This window comes from Taurulus bubalis, assembly GCF_910589615.1.
Source record: "Taurulus bubalis genome assembly, chromosome: 13".
Lineage (NCBI taxonomy): Eukaryota > Metazoa > Chordata > Actinopteri > Perciformes > Cottidae > Taurulus > Taurulus bubalis.
In genome coordinates this window covers 13,050,057-13,065,861 of record NC_136601.1, presented here as the reverse complement: position 1 = coordinate 13,065,861, position 15,805 = coordinate 13,050,057, and the positions used below count along the sequence as shown (strand labels likewise).

The 15,805-nt window shown below is 39.5% G+C and overlaps 2 protein-coding genes across 2 annotated transcripts in view; both read left to right on the top strand.

Moving 5' to 3' along the window:
* Window positions 1-441: 441 nt before the first annotated feature.
* On the top strand, window positions 442-6,523 carry LOC306745919 (neuronal acetylcholine receptor subunit non-alpha-3-like; the record flags this gene model as incomplete). Its single annotated transcript, XM_079228783.1, has 6 exons — window positions 442-499; window positions 1,981-2,132; window positions 4,468-4,512; window positions 5,111-5,220; window positions 5,333-6,248; window positions 6,359-6,523. 6 exons carry the CDS (start codon window positions 442-444, stop codon window positions 6,521-6,523), a joined length of 1,446 nt encoding a protein of 481 aa, XP_079084909.1.
* Window positions 6,524-14,116: 7,593 nt separating this feature from the next.
* The window catches only part of LOC306746122 (neuronal acetylcholine receptor subunit alpha-7-like), a gene marked incomplete at both ends in the record, with an annotated part of 32,797 nt that continues 31,108 nt past the window's right edge, over window positions 14,117-15,805 (top strand). Inside the window, one exon of the mRNA XM_079228992.1 lies at window positions 14,117-14,177. Coding sequence (XP_079085118.1) covers window positions 14,117-14,177 — 61 coding nt within the window. The remainder of the gene's footprint in view (window positions 14,178-15,805) is intronic.

The following is a 15,805-nucleotide window of genomic DNA, read 5'->3' as shown; positions in this document are numbered from 1 at the left end:
TTCATATTCCCGATCAGGAATATTATAATGTTTTTATACCATAAATAGACATTTCTAAGCAGAACAGCAACACAGAGATACAATATAAACCGTACGTTTCAGATCGGCTTTTAAAACTCCACCTCTAAGCCCCACCCGGGTATCCCTCCTCCTCCTCCTCCTCCTCCTCCTCCTCGTCGTCGTCCGCCGACAGCCGCTCCTCGTGACTCCTCAACCAGAATCACAGTATACGCACACCGGCCACATACACACTCACACCGGACCCCGGCTCTATACGTGAAACTATAGCAGAGGGAGGGCTTGTTTTGCCGCATGATGTTGATCACAACTGATGGAAACCTCGGTGCCTTTGCCACCTCGATGTGTGCGCTGTAGTCCTCCTCTCCAGCTGAACAGCCGGTGGTAACGGGAGGCTGTGGGAGCGCTCGGTCGGACAGCATCATGAAGTTGACTGTGCTCCTCCTCCTCCTCTGCCCGCTGTCCCTCGCCGACATGGCCGGTAAGGGAACTCTGATGTGTTTTTCTTCATATGTTTTGGGGGGATCCACTTACGGTATCGTTTATGTTTGGACAGACAGACCGTGTCATGTCTGAAAAACATGCGAAATTAGCTTCGCAACCCAGAAAGTAAGACTTCAGTCATCGCGTGTAGCCAAAAGTAGGTTGCTGGTGCTTTGCCGCAGTTTGTTACAGAATCCGCGTTAATTGAGTTACTTTCCCCGAATTCATGTTATTTGTTACGACTATTTCTACTCGAAGAAAACATGTCCTCCCCTTCTTCTTATTTTATCGGGATGCCACTATATAAGCAGACATAAACTAGTTGAAACCAAAAAAATATATCACATAAATACACGTTATCAGATTTACCTGAGTTATTTCCACTAAGATTTTCAGCAGTTCATCAGATCAAGAACAAAGGCCCGGCCTGGCTCTGTTGTGCTGAAGCTGATTGTTCATCAGACAAACATACTGTAGGTGTCAGGTGTCAGTGTCCAGCTCCCAGCACCTCTCACTGAGTCCTTGGAAGCACAGACAGAGGTGATACAGCATAACTGCTACCTCTGGTGTTATGTTAGCTTTTGTGGATACTTTTATTCACCCATGGGTCCAGATAAAGTCAGACAGATGTGAAGCCAGATGGAGAAACCAGCTGCAGGTCCACACTCCTCCTCTCCACATCAGCTCTTGCACTTGACGTCCCTGGTGTCTGACATTATAGTTGTCCCTTGTCTACATTACTGTCTCTGTCCCTCCAGAGACATTGCATCGCCTCAGGCTGACTGATGTGCTGACTGCCCAACTTATATTATCTCTAACCCCTTCCTCTCCATTTGTGACGGCATACAGTTGCATCATTCATTCCCCCCCCCCTAGTGTGAATATCTACAATACCTGACCATACACAACTAGACTGTTATGATTGCTGTGATTTTCCAGTGGAATTTTACAGCAAATTGGATGAAGATTATCTGAATTTGGAGGGAAACAACTTGTTCAATACACTTTTGTTTGCTAATTTTATTTTCCTTGTGGTGTTAAACATGATTCACATAAAGGAACACATTTAAGGATGTACTCAGTTAAATTAACTGAACGCACTTTACAATCTTGACACTATATCCATCGCAGTTTAAGCAGGGCTACTGTCCATGGTGCTGAAATATACTTTCAAAGTGTGTAGAAGTGAGAAATGAGGAAGAAGAAATTCAAAGTATCTGAATGTCACGATGCTGCTGCCAACCAATAGTTTACTCTCAGATTGTACCTTTGACCCACTTAAAAGATAAAAAAAAATACTCAACAAGAGGGATTATAAAATAGTTCAACACTCCAAATAAAAGGAGAGATTTTTGCTTTCTTTTGTCTGTTTGTTTTTTGTCAGTGAGATAACTCTATTTTACTTCATTCACCAATTACCACAACATCTTAGTTAATTAATGAACAGTTTTAAATACACATTCCTCCTCTTTGTTTCAGCTCCAAGTGAGTTTGTGTCCTTGGCGGAGATGGAGGACGCCCTCCTAAGGAACCTTTTCCAAGGCTACCAGCGCTGGGTCAGGCCCATCCAGCATGTCAACGACACTGTGAGGGTACGCTTTGGACTCAAGATCTCCCAGCTGGTCGATGTGGTGAGAACACACCTGCAATCACAAGCACATATCCATGCACTTCTGTTTTCATGACTATGAAGATTTGTAGTTTGGATCCCACTAGTGGATATAAACTACAAGCACACTTTGAGTTTTCCACAACACCCTCTGAGTTACATTTTTTTATTTAAAAGCTCTCGTTCCTATGGTGCAGTAACTTTTTAGACCAAATAGGTCAATCCCATAGAAATGTATTAATATCACCAATGTCATAGTTTGTTCAATATTTTGCTCAATTTAAGCATGTTACAACTTCAATGACTAAATGTTGAATATGAATGTAACATACAGTATATACTATAGCATTTAAAAACAAAAAAGTTTGGAATCTATTTGCGAGAAATGTTGTTAAATTAAGGTGTTAAACTCAACACTTTGTCAAAACAAATAGCTTATTTTAATTGTATATTTAACCTCATCATGATGCGGATGTTAAAGGATGAGTCTGGGGCTAACTCTATATTTTTCATATTGGCAAGAAATCAAATGAAAAAACAAAACCCACAATTAATATATACTATAAGTCAGTTTTATGTGTGTAGTCAAAGCCTGATATAGCGTTTTCCTGCGTACCATAGACCTCCATTATTGTCTCAAACCGATAAAAAACACATAACTGAATCACTGAGTGAAAATGTCCTTCATTACCATGATCCATGCTAGTGCAACACATCTATAAATAGTCTCCAGCAATGAACAATTTACTCCTTTTTAGCTTACGTTTGCTACAAAATATAGGAAATAATGTTGCCTTTAATTTCAAGTATTTTTTAAGAAAAGGATGTTTGTGTATCTATAATGACCAGTTTTTTTTAAATTCATGCCATCGTTAGGAATCAGTGGGTGTGGGAGTGAGAGCCAAAGATATAGTGGTGAAGCCGAAAAGTATTTAGAGTTGACAACAACAAAAACATAGAACATGTCTAGCTTTATCCGTCAAAAGAATAGAATGACACATGAAAATGTATCAAAAAGAACAAAGGCTGTTCTTTTCTCGCATGCCGAGCAGCGTCTGTGGTGCTGAAACCAAACAGGCCACTGGCAGCTTGACAGTGTGGCGCTTTCTGTGGTCCTGAAATAGATCTGGAACACTCTTCATATCTACAACCACACAGTCTCCGTCTCCGGAGTGTTCCTTTAATATTTCAGCGGCTGGCTGTGATAGGCTGCGATGGTTTAGGTGTCCAAGAAGAGAAAATGGAGGACTCTAATGGAGGAGCCGCTCTTCTTGGCTTAAAATATTAATCTTACCCAGTTTAGATTTAACTCTCCATCCTTTCACACTAACACATGCTGTTCAAAGACAATCAGTGATGAATTAAACAAAGCTCCCACTGCAGCAGAGAGGAAAGACTTAGGTGAATAATCTGTTGGATTTTGGGAAAGCGAGCGAACCAGAAAGACAGCAGCACCGCTACACTCCTCTATGTCCATACCCTGAGCGTCACTGGGCTGCTACTGTGCATGGCTCTGTATTAGGTTATGGTTCACCTCTGCTCTATGTGATCATTAAACCATTCAACTCAGTCTGACAGCTGTGGCCTGGTCTGGAAACAACTGAACAGCTACATCTTTGTGTATCTCTCTACTGTTTATTTCTCTCAAGTCTTTTGCTCTCAGTCTCCCCCTTGTTTTTCCAACTCACCTCCAGTGATGTGGAAATGAACCTGTGTTAACCACTCTCATATCTCTATTCCTGTCTTCATCTATTTACCTCCCCCTGCATTTATATTGCTTCAGCTCCAGGGTTCACTGCACCCACCTCCGGTTTTATGTTTCTTATTCTTGTTTACTAAGGAAGTGGCAGACAGAGACAGGTAAATGACATTGTCTCTGATTTCATGGCAAGGGAAACGGATGATTTTGTTAACTTTCAACCAAGCTTCATATCTCGTCAGCTAATCAAATCTAATATCGTGACGGAAGCACCCAGATCACATTTCAGATATAACCTCAAGATATGTTCTGACTTTTAGTTTGAAGGGATAAACATATTCATGTGAACACAACTGATAGATTATCTCACATTACCACTATCTGTACATTTGTATTATATGTTGATGAATACTGTATCTGAAAATTGTTTTACTCATATAGTAATATCAGAGCCTCATTCCCAGCCACTTTTACTTTTTGTACATTTTGGTCGGTTTAGCAAAGACTTGACAATAAGGTTGTGACAGAAGGTTTTAATCATATGTTTTGAATTTTGGTGATGTGTAAACACTTTTGTTTGAATTTGGATCATGTGTAATAACCTTACACTTTCTCCCATTTTTAAATATTACTGTTGATATTACTTTGTCTGTTTTAGGATGAGAAGAACCAGCTAATGACAACCAACGTTTGGCTGTGGCAGGTGAGCAAGCCATAGAAACCAAGTGAGGCGAAATTCTTCCCATCAATTCATAAGCCAAAGGTCAAGGAAAAGACACAAGCTAATAGTTACACAATAGTGTAATAGTTTTATAAGAAGGAACATGATGGTATTTATATGGATTATCTAGTGTCAATTACAATCTACATTTTGTAAAATAAGTTCACTTTGTAAATAAGTTCACACAATCTACACTCATGACTATTTATTTCTGTTCTGTCTGATAAATGTAAATATTTGTGGTTGTATAACGCAGGAAATTCGTTTTGTATTTAAGTATTATCCCATAGCATTAACTTGACAGAACTGAATTTGACTAAAAGACATTGATTTTTCTTTGTAAAAACAAACAATTTAAAAAGGAGTTGCATTTCCCTCTAAACCAACCCTATGAAATATTTATACAATTGTAGTATTTCTTTGTTGTTTTGTGTAAAACATGAATCCAGGGACAATATTAAAAGATGTTTCATGAAATGTGATGCCTATAAATGTAAAATAAATGCAAATTGAAACTTGAATATTGTTTAGTCTAGGAGTAACGATACTGCATCCTGTGTCCTGTGTTTTTGTTGACCAGGAGTGGACCGATTACAAGCTGCGATGGAATCCAGACAAATACGGAGGTATCACTTCTATCAAAGTCCCCTCTGAAAATATTTGGCTCCCAGACATCGTCCTGTATGAGAAGTAAGAAGGCTTGAATGGGGCAACTGACTGAATATTACCTTCATGTGAAACTTAAATAACTTAAATAAATTAATTTTCAATAAATGCGTAAAATTGTTCCACCTTCCTTCAGTGCTGATGGGCGGTTCGAAGGCTCCCTGATGACCAAAGCCATCGTCAAGTTCAATGGCGTCATCACCTGGACGCCACCTGCTAGTTACAAATCCGCCTGCACTATGGACGTCACCTTCTTCCCTTTTGATCGGCAGAACTGCACCATGAAGTTTGGCTCCTGGACATATGATGGCAACATGGTGGACCTGGTCCTATTAGACAACCAGGTAGATCGGAAGGACTTCTTCGATAATGGGGAGTGGCAGATCCTAAATGCTACTGGAGCCAGAGGGAACAGAAAGGACGACATGTATTCGTACCCGTTCCTCACGTATTCCTTCATTCTGAAGAGGCTGCCGTTGTTCTACACACTCTTCCTCATTTTCCCTTGCTTGGGTTTGTCCTTTCTGACTGTCCTGGTGTTTTACCTTCCCTCGGACGAAGGAGAGAAGCTGTCACTCTCCACCTCTGTGCTTGTGTCGCTCACTGTGTTCCTCCTGGTCATAGAGGAAATCATTCCCTCTTCCTCCAAGGTGATCCCGCTCATCGGAGAGTACTTGCTGTTCATCATGATCTTTGTCACACTCTCAATCATTGTCACTGTCTTTGTCATCAACGTGCACCACCGCTCCTCAGCAACCTACCACCCCATGTCGCCGTGGGTTCGTAACCTCTTCCTCCAGAAGCTGCCGAGGTTGCTGTGCATGCGTGGACACACCGACCGCTACCATTACCCAGAGCTGGCTCCCGAAAGCCCAGAGCTGAAACCCCACTCTGGAGGTCGGAAAGGAGGCCAGAGGGCAAACAGCGGATCCCACGGACAGACAACTTCTGAGGGGAAGGAAGACGAGGCCTGGGCGACCATGTTGGACAAGGCTGTCTACTCGGTGCGCTACATCAGCAGACATATCCGCAAGGAGCACTTCATCCGCGAGGTTGGTTTAGCTTTATCAAGAAAGATTGAGCTGATCATTAGAATGGCTCTAAGGGCTCAATGTTTGTATTTGTTTCTGTCGTACTATCTCACATTTCCTCTATTTTCTAGGTGGTACAAGACTGGAAGTTTGTGGCTCAAGTGCTGGACAGGATCTTCCTGTGGGCGTTTCTCACCGTCTCAATACTGGGCACTGTCCTCATCTTCACTCCAGCTCTTTACATGTTCTTTAAAATCCCTCCTCCAATTGCAAGTGAGAATCCACCTTCACACTAGACAATAACACCCCTTTCACATGCAACTGAGTATCAACCTTTAAGAATCTATGAAATCATTTGTCACCACTAAGCAAGAGGAAGTCACTTCAGGTGTTTTGTAAAGGAGAACTTTGTTTAAGGTTTCTTCTCTAGATCCACTGTGTAAAATGTTCTCTATGCAATTAAGTCATTGTATGTGTACTTTGTATGCACATTATACCACATTTCAAATTATTATGAAATAAGACAATATTAGTGGAAATTAATGCAACCTGTATTGTCATACAATTTGAAATTCAGCACATTTGGATTTGGTGGATCATGGTGGATTTAAGTAGCATGCAGCTATTTATTTATTAGATTACACATGGTCATTTTTGAAAGGTATTTAAGATCAAATTAAATTATGAAAAAATAAAGATTCACGACAAATTTCATGATTGACTAAAAAGACGACCTCTCTATTGTGTTATGTTTCAAATTTACATTGCCTTTGATTAGATGAATGTGGTCGACCATCTGAAATTCCCAATGTCAAATTATCACTTCAACAGTATGTTAATTTGTATAACTTCTTTTTACTAGTAGACAAATAAATAATGTATTCTCTTAAGGTACCAACAACCTTTGAACTACCTTACACATTAATTAGAGATGCAACAAACTGTTATATGTTTGCAGAATCGTTGAAGACGTTAGCATACGTTAGGAGAATAAATACATTAAGAGCTCTAATTTGTGACTTTTTTTCTGTTGTGTTTCTCACCCTTCTCTTGTTGTGGTCGCTGCAGAAATTGAAAGCATTTTAAGCAACGTAATGTATAGTGTAAGGAATAAATCCAGACTGAATAGACATTTTATCTTGAGATGGCACAATCCTCAAAGGTACAGTATTTGTATTGTTCAAATGTACTTTATTGCAATAGTTGGTTTAAATTCATGATGCTTTATTTTTCGTGATTAAAGCCATATTTACCTCTGTTCCTTTGAAAATTATAGTCATCAAAAGTTGAGACTGTCCAGTCACACAGTTGTCACAGAAAAAGGAAAGTACTAAACATAGAGAGATGAAAGGGTGGTGACTGCTCTACCTAGTGGTAAGTCAGGGAGCTGTAAACATCCCCTTTGGAGAAATGACACAGAATGCAAAACACAAACATAATTATTTTTCTCCCAGAACTGAAATAAATTATTCTTTTCTCCTCTCATTAAATCCAATCTGATTTCCAATAGCACAACATGCAAGATTTGCTAAATATGGATTAGTTTATTCTATTAATTCTAAGTGTTCAAAACATCGTCATTACTTGCAAGCAACTATTTTGTTATCGGACAATGACAACAATCCCAAGGGAATAACATTTATTTTTCAATTATAAAAAAGGACCATTTTAATTTCTTTGATTCTGTCTTTTATGAAGAACATGTTTTATTATTCTCTATTTATCTATTCACAGATAGATAAATATACACTAACATACATTTCTCTGTAAATCTCACGAAACGCAGCCTTTTATATTAAGTTTATTCAGTTAAACTCATAGTGAGATATTATGTTTCTGTTTATTTAACTGATTTATAATTTACAAGTGGATTGTTGTTACCAAAAGTCCTAACAAGTCTATAATCTTGTGCCCCTTTCAGTTTCTTTTCTTGTGTCCACTTTAATACAGATACAGTTGAATATTTAAAGGCAGAACTAATACATTTTTCATAAAAGTAGTTCATGGTTTAGGCTCAGAAGATGTGAAAATGACATCACATTTGTTTCAATGTTTTGGCTTTAACCTCTCAAGCGCAGCAATTACATATACAACCTTTTCCCTGCAACATAACCAGATAGAATCAAAATACGGAAAAATAATTACATGTTCAAGAAAATTAATTGTAGCACTTTAATAGCATATTAAAACAGGTTACATATAACACTCAGGGAGAGGTGCACTGCTCAATTGCAACAAGAGGTAACTGAATATAATAAACTGATGGAGCAAATCTGTCTAATCAAAACAATTAAAATTACTATTATTATTATCAAGTAATGAACTACTACCCCATGTCAAAGTGGCACTGTGCTAAAGTGGGAACAATATGGTTCTAAGACCTTCACTTGCAAATAAAAACATTATGAAGTAAATGCTTAACAACTGAATTGTTCCTGCTGATCTCACTCACGTTTCCACAGAGCGGTCAAACCTCATGCTACTCATGTCCAAGTAGCACTGAGCATCTGCTCGTACTGCTTTACTCGTTTGCCTGAGAAAGAATGATACTTGGTGGTAGAAATGCCTCTTTAATGGTGGAAAAAAGTATTAACTTTTGCTTTAACTGATTATAGATCATGGTCAAACTGGCTTATATATGTATTCACATCACACAGCGCAGTGTTACCTGTTCCTGAGCGCTGTAACCCGGTTGGTTCTGAGAGTGGTGCGAAACACAAATATATGTATTACATTGTTATGAAAAGCCTTCCTTTCGGCATGTGTGTAAACCTTTGCTCAATAAATAAGACAAAGATAGAGAGAGAAGTAAAAAAAGTAGCAAAATTTACCAGATTTACCAGAAATGGGTGTGAGCACTGTGCTGTTGATCAGCTGTCTTCAGAGCTAAGCGTGAGAGTGAACAAGAGTTTCCTTCACAGATATTTACCAGAAACCAGAGAGGCGTGATTGGTGTCAAGCATCAGGCCGACCACTCAAGGTATCCACTTATCTGTGATACAGAGCTCTGGCAGACCGCCCCAAACACACACACACACACACACACACACACACACACACACATACACACACACACACACACACACACACACACACACACACACACACACACACACACACACACACACAGGTCAAGCATTCAGAGTCAACATAAAGACAACCCTGTCTGAACAGTCTGTCAGCAAACACACTTTTGATTTTAGAACCCAGTAAAATACAATACTTTACAGTCGACATATTTTGTCATGGCAGCGATCTTGTGTATCAATAAAAACTAAATTCAATAAGATCTATTTGAAACAAATCATCTTTAGTGCACAGAATGTGCGCAAATATGCATATTTTGCGCACATATTTTGTTTTGTTTGTTTTTCCTTGCCGTTTTAAAATGAAACACATCATTACAGTATATACTTGTGCGTTGCATTATATTTCTCCTCAGACTAATTGACACCACATCAATTCATTATTTGTGTTTGACTGTTCAGACAGATCATTTTGATTTTATGACATGTGTGTGTGGTCATTGAAGAATTATAATGCTTGTTTATAAATATACAACGGTTTTGTGTACATCAACATTTCTTCCACTGGGTGGCGTTCTAACCACAGTTCACGTTTCCTGCTCCAGGCCTTTAACCGATGTGTGACACACATGCTGTTGTTTTGTTGCTTCTCAGAATCTTTTGAAAGTTGGATTTTTTTGCTAAAAAAAAAGAAGAAAAAAAAGTTAGCCAAGTACATTTTGGGCCTGACATCAAGAAGAGACTTTACACAAATTAAAGGTATTATTTACATGTCAAATGTATGTGATAGAAAATGACCATGAACTAAATATGCATGTATATAGGGTTACCCAAGGCAAGGTAATTTAAAGCCTGGTATTTGAGTCAATAAAGGCTTGCAGGAATTTCAAAGCAGGTCCCAAGAGTATTAATTTGTGTTTCTTCTTTTGAAGGTGCTGCATCAAATGTTCCCATCCTTTAAAGTATGAGCAGGAGGCTTCGTGTGATGTAGAATCTACATTTGCTCAAACCAGACCCAGACACATGAAAATGACCACCTAAAAGCTGATGGGAGAAGAGTTGATGTCGAGAGACAATAACAAAAGGTCCCACAGAATACATTTCATTAATGATTCAAACTCCTTCTATTTATGAATATAAGTGTAAGTAATGTGTATAACACGTGTGAGGGTACTTCATAGCATAGTTCTATGGGAATAAAGACTTTTCTTTCACACATTGATGTCCACCCACACAGTGCACACCTCTTGTTTTCTCTGTGTGTTTTGTGTTTGTGTGATTCTCTGTGTGTCTTCCTCACCTGTGTGTGCACTGCTGACCTTCTCCACATTAAACTCCTTAGTGTGTGTGAGAGGTCTAACCTTTCTTTGACATCCCATAATGAACGAAGTTGCCACCTCTGCAGTGTGACAGAGACAAATGGCTTGCTGGCAGCAAGACAAATGAGGAGGAACTGTTTTTTGGGAGGAGCAAGATGCACTTTATCATATGCAGATATTCACAGATAACTTAACAACAATATGTAGAGAAGATAAAGCTTCAAATTCATTGTTTCTTAGATCATTTTTCATTTGTCACATGTACAGTATGACTGCGCAATTGCAGACGCACACACACACACACACACACACACACACACACACACACACACACACACACACACACACACACACACACACACACACACAGAGAAATGCAGAAACCCAAAGCATGCACACATACACAGACCTTAGATAGCTCTGGGACCCTTGTGCTTTCTGCCAGAGCATAAGCTTTGCATCTTACACACATCAAAGGTAGCGACTCAGACAAAACTAAAACTCATCTGACCCCATTCTATCACACACACACACACACACACACACACATGCACACACATATGCACCCTGCTGGGACAGGGGAATATTTCAAATATTTAATTTGGGAAAGGGGGAGAGAAGAGTGTTTATCAATATAACGGATTCAAAATGACATACAAACATTTCAATTTTGCCATTTTTATTGATTTGTTCTAACTTTTGTTTGTGTGGTGTTCACATATGTCTAAATATAAGTAAAACAATGTAGTGCTGTCCCTGTTTTGGCAATTATGTGTTCACTAGGTTTGTTTTAAGTAATAGAAGAAGACAAGATGGATGTAGAGGGGAAAAAGGGACAGCGAGAGACTGGAAAGAAGCAATGGTCGCTCCACAACATTTAAATCCATTAGCAGAACATTTCTCATTTATAAAAGATAGAGAATTAACAGTTCCCCCTGGTCTTTCCAATCTGTTCTACGCGTACCTCTCCTGCTCACGTCGAAGCGGTGAAATGTGCATTTAAAAAAGCCAAAATATGATGCAGATTCCCTCTCTGACCTTATTTGGAGAAGGCTGGACACATTGTAGTCTCCAGCTCAGTATTGAGAGTTTAAGAATCTACATTGTGAATTTAGATTCACAGTGACAGGACTTTTTTAGAACTAAATCTTCAAGTATTTTACTTTCTCTGATATCTGATGTTTAAACAAATATTTTTGCTGGCACCTGCAGCCAATCCTCTGTGGTGCTTCGGAGAAGTGTTCTGGCTTTGTTTTTTTTCCTGGTAATTGTTAAATATGTGGTAAAAAGAATTGAGAGGTCTGATCTCAGTCGATCTCTGTTTCTGTCTGAGTTTTGGTTGGAAGAGATCAGAGGCTCAGCCGTTTACATTTTTGCTGTGGCGAGATTTATTGATACCCTTTTCATCTGCAAGTATACTGCTGTCGACAGAGAACAGTGACACTGGTGATTTCAGCACTATGGACAGCTCTTCATTGAACTTTAGTAGAGTTATTGGTTGTTTTTAACAAAGCCTTTAGCTTTTATTTCAAAGCTGGCTCGATATAGTTTCCTTGCTAAAATGAGAACTAGTTTAATGGCTCTGGCTTCTGACTTTAGATGGTTGCCCAGTGAGAGCAAGTACAAGGTTGAAGGTTGTGATCAGAGGTTTCACTGAGCCCACGTCGGCCCACCAACAACACAGACAGATATGATGTTCTACAAATCACATCTAGCAGCATAAACCTCTGATGGAACTCCATGAGACGCAGACATGCGGGGTATAAAAATTGCAAGAACTGGTCTAATACCACTGGTGCAGGATTGCTTCTTAGATGATACGCCCCTGTTCCATTGAGAGGGAGCGAAAGGGACTCATGAGGGGTAACGCTGCACATTTGTGCAAATGTTCTCAGTGCCTGTCGGATCCTATTCCTGACTGAAATTATTTATGGACTGAAATAAATGGGTCATTTGATTATGAGCCACGCTGGCACAAAAAGGTGACAAATACGAAAAATGCATTGGATGAACCTCTTTGTAAAACCGGGAAGTGGAAAATTGTATCATCACTTTCATAAATCGATAGTCTACAACTGTGGGTGAGGGGGGATTGGGTGTTGATGTGCGCCTACATCAAGGGCCAAAAAGTTTCTGGCCTGGTCGTGACCAATGCTGAGAAAGTTTTGTCTTTTTTTGTATGTAGTGTGACTCAAAGCCTTATCTTTGATGAAACCAGCATTAATTGATTTTTGGCCACTCGGGGCCAGCTCATCAAGCTGTAAACACAACGTTGATGTGGTAAATGTGGTGGCAAACCATTGCTTGTTTACACATCCAGCAGAAACAGAGCAACATTATCATTTGAAGTAGTGTCTTTGTTGTAATGAGTGCAAGTCCAATGTTTTTTTTGTTCTGTTTTCCTGATGCACTATATTCCCCACCTAATCACGAACACTTGCACACTGTAGGTTTAACAGATCCTTAGAGCTGGAAACTGTGGTTGTGAACAATGCTGATGGGAGCAGCAAACTGAAATAAGATAGGAATATTCTGGCTGTAACTAACACAATGCATTGAAAGACAATAACAAGATCTCTAGATCTGCAAGGTAATAATTATCGGTGTGTTCCTCACAAGCAACCCCTGCATATACTAATTTGATCTATTGTTATAATAAGACTAGAGCAAAAATAACTTCACAGTGATTTTACATAGAAATATTGTTCAAGTTTAAATCAACTTTGAATCACGGAAAGAAGAAAACTTCTCCATGGCTCTGCTTTATATTAAAAAAAACTTGGAAGCATGCTGTCCTTCAGGCCACACACACCTTCATGATAGAAATAAATAAATTAATGCTAATAATAAGAAATATGTATTTCAAGTGATAAATTGACAATCAATAAAAGTCGCAATGCAGTTTGACAACAGGAAAAATTGAAGAGGGAATTCAAATGCGAGCAGGGCAGGATCCACACACACACACACACACACACACACACACACACACACACACACACACACACACACACACACACACACACACACACACACACACACACACACACACACACACCGGCTACTTTAAAGTTAGTAGCCTAGTAGAGACTTTCTCTAACGTCTCTTGTTAACGAAAACATCAACAGATTAAGGATGTAAATATCACACCGAAAAAAAAACATACAAAATAAGGATTAAATTAGGAGGGAATTAAAAACAACCACGGATAGGTCTTAATAAACAACTACAGGCTACACAACTTTACTGTAGTTATTGTCACCGCTTGTTTTACCTGTGAAGTTTTAGCAGCCATATTTCTGGCTACTCGCTCGGACGCGCGTGCCCGGGCTGCGCTGTGTGAGGGAATGTGCTTGTGATGCGGCGTGAACGCGCCAATCTCAACTCTATACTCAACCTGGTCCGTCAGTATTTTCTATCTTACACACACCGTCTTTCCCCAGCCTCATGTTCCCACCACCGCCAAGCCGGAGCTGATTCCCTGTCAGGCCGACACTGAGAGCTCGTTGCCGGGGGCCAGCGGAGTCCACAGCGCGGTGCCAGGATGAAGTTTTGGGGACCATGTTCGGTTGGATTTTATATTTGCGTGGCCATGCTTTTCAAAGGTAGGTTTGAGGAAAAGTGATTACGTTGTTAGTTTGTGTCTCTTTTAAGGCACTTCCTTCAGTTAGTGCACAAGCCTCATATAAAGATGACGAAGACATTCATTGTTTTGACGAAAACAAAATAAAGTCGTCGGGGGTTTAGCATGTGTTTTGAATAGAAGTGACTCTACATTGTGGGCTTTGTTGGAAGAATTTTCTACGATGAGTGAATTTGTTCTTTTACTTTAGAAACAAAACAAAACAAAAACACCTAAACCTGATTTAGATTTGTGTGCGCATTTCCTGTTGGAATGATAGCGATAGAACCAAGCCCCAAAACATGCGATAATTTTTTTTTTTTTTTAACAACACTGCTTTCTGAATGACAAATGTGAATGAATCATACAAAATGCACCTCTTTCTGCATCCTAAATCTATTTTAGTTTGATCTCCTTACAGGTACAAACACGTGTACCTGTATGTGCATTTGTAAAAGGGGGATTTATTACACAAAGAGTTTTTTTATTTTCAAACACTGTGCCAGTGTTAATGTTTGATCATTGTTGTGCAATTAGATGTGCATACATGACTGTAATTCTCTCCTAAGCCCCGTCCCATCAGCATCAGCTGTAACATCTGGGTGGCTTACTTGTCGATCTGTGAAACAGCAGCTTTGCTGAAGATATGTCTTCCAAACCCTCTTTGCATGTTTAAGTGCAAACAGTGTTTGTGTGTGCACAACATGAGTCAACATCAAAGCTGCAACCTTCCGCTTTCTTCAGATCTTCGTAACACTCACAGTGGTCAAATGGCTTAAGGGAGAGATAAAGGGACGTATTGCATGCTAACCCATGACAGGAGGCCTGCACTGTCTTTCATGGACTGTGTTTCTGTCTAATGGTGGGACACTATGTCCTGTCTACTTTCAAAGTTGTGAAGGTACATAATACACAAGTCATATCATTTAGTACTGACAGTATTTTATTTTATTTCTCTCAAACCATTCACAAAGGGTGAGAAAGTTTCAGTCTTTTGTCAACATATATGGTTGATTAATGTCTACCTGAACAGAGAATGAAGTCGCTCTCCCTCTGTGTGTGTTATTGCTGTTAGTGCATGTGAGCGTGCCCCACGGTCTCGCTCACAGCAGCCACTCTGCACTGCTCTCAAACGGCTGTCCAGACCAAAGGCATCATCGCTTTTTGCTGTTGTTTTTACTATTAGCGCTGTTAGCATCGCTAGCTGCGAGCCACCGGCTCAGTCGTCGTCATGGTTGAGAGGCAATAGAAATTAGAGATACCGATACTGATACTGGTACAATACTGAATCAGATAACCGACCGGGTATCGGTACCAATACCGCAATCTGGTATTGTATACCATCATTTTGACAAATAACAATTCAGTGCATTTAAATGTATATACTTGTTACATGTTCTTTTACAAAGTTAGGGGTGCAATGTTTAAGTTAATCTAGATGCTGCCTTACATATAAAACAATGGTCCCTGTCACTTCCACACACTGAGGCATACAGCTCATTGATTAAACACTGTTACCGGATCGGTACTCTGTATTGACCAATACCCAAAGTCCAGGTATCGATATTGATCGGATTGATTTATCCCTAATAGAAATACTCACAATTTTGT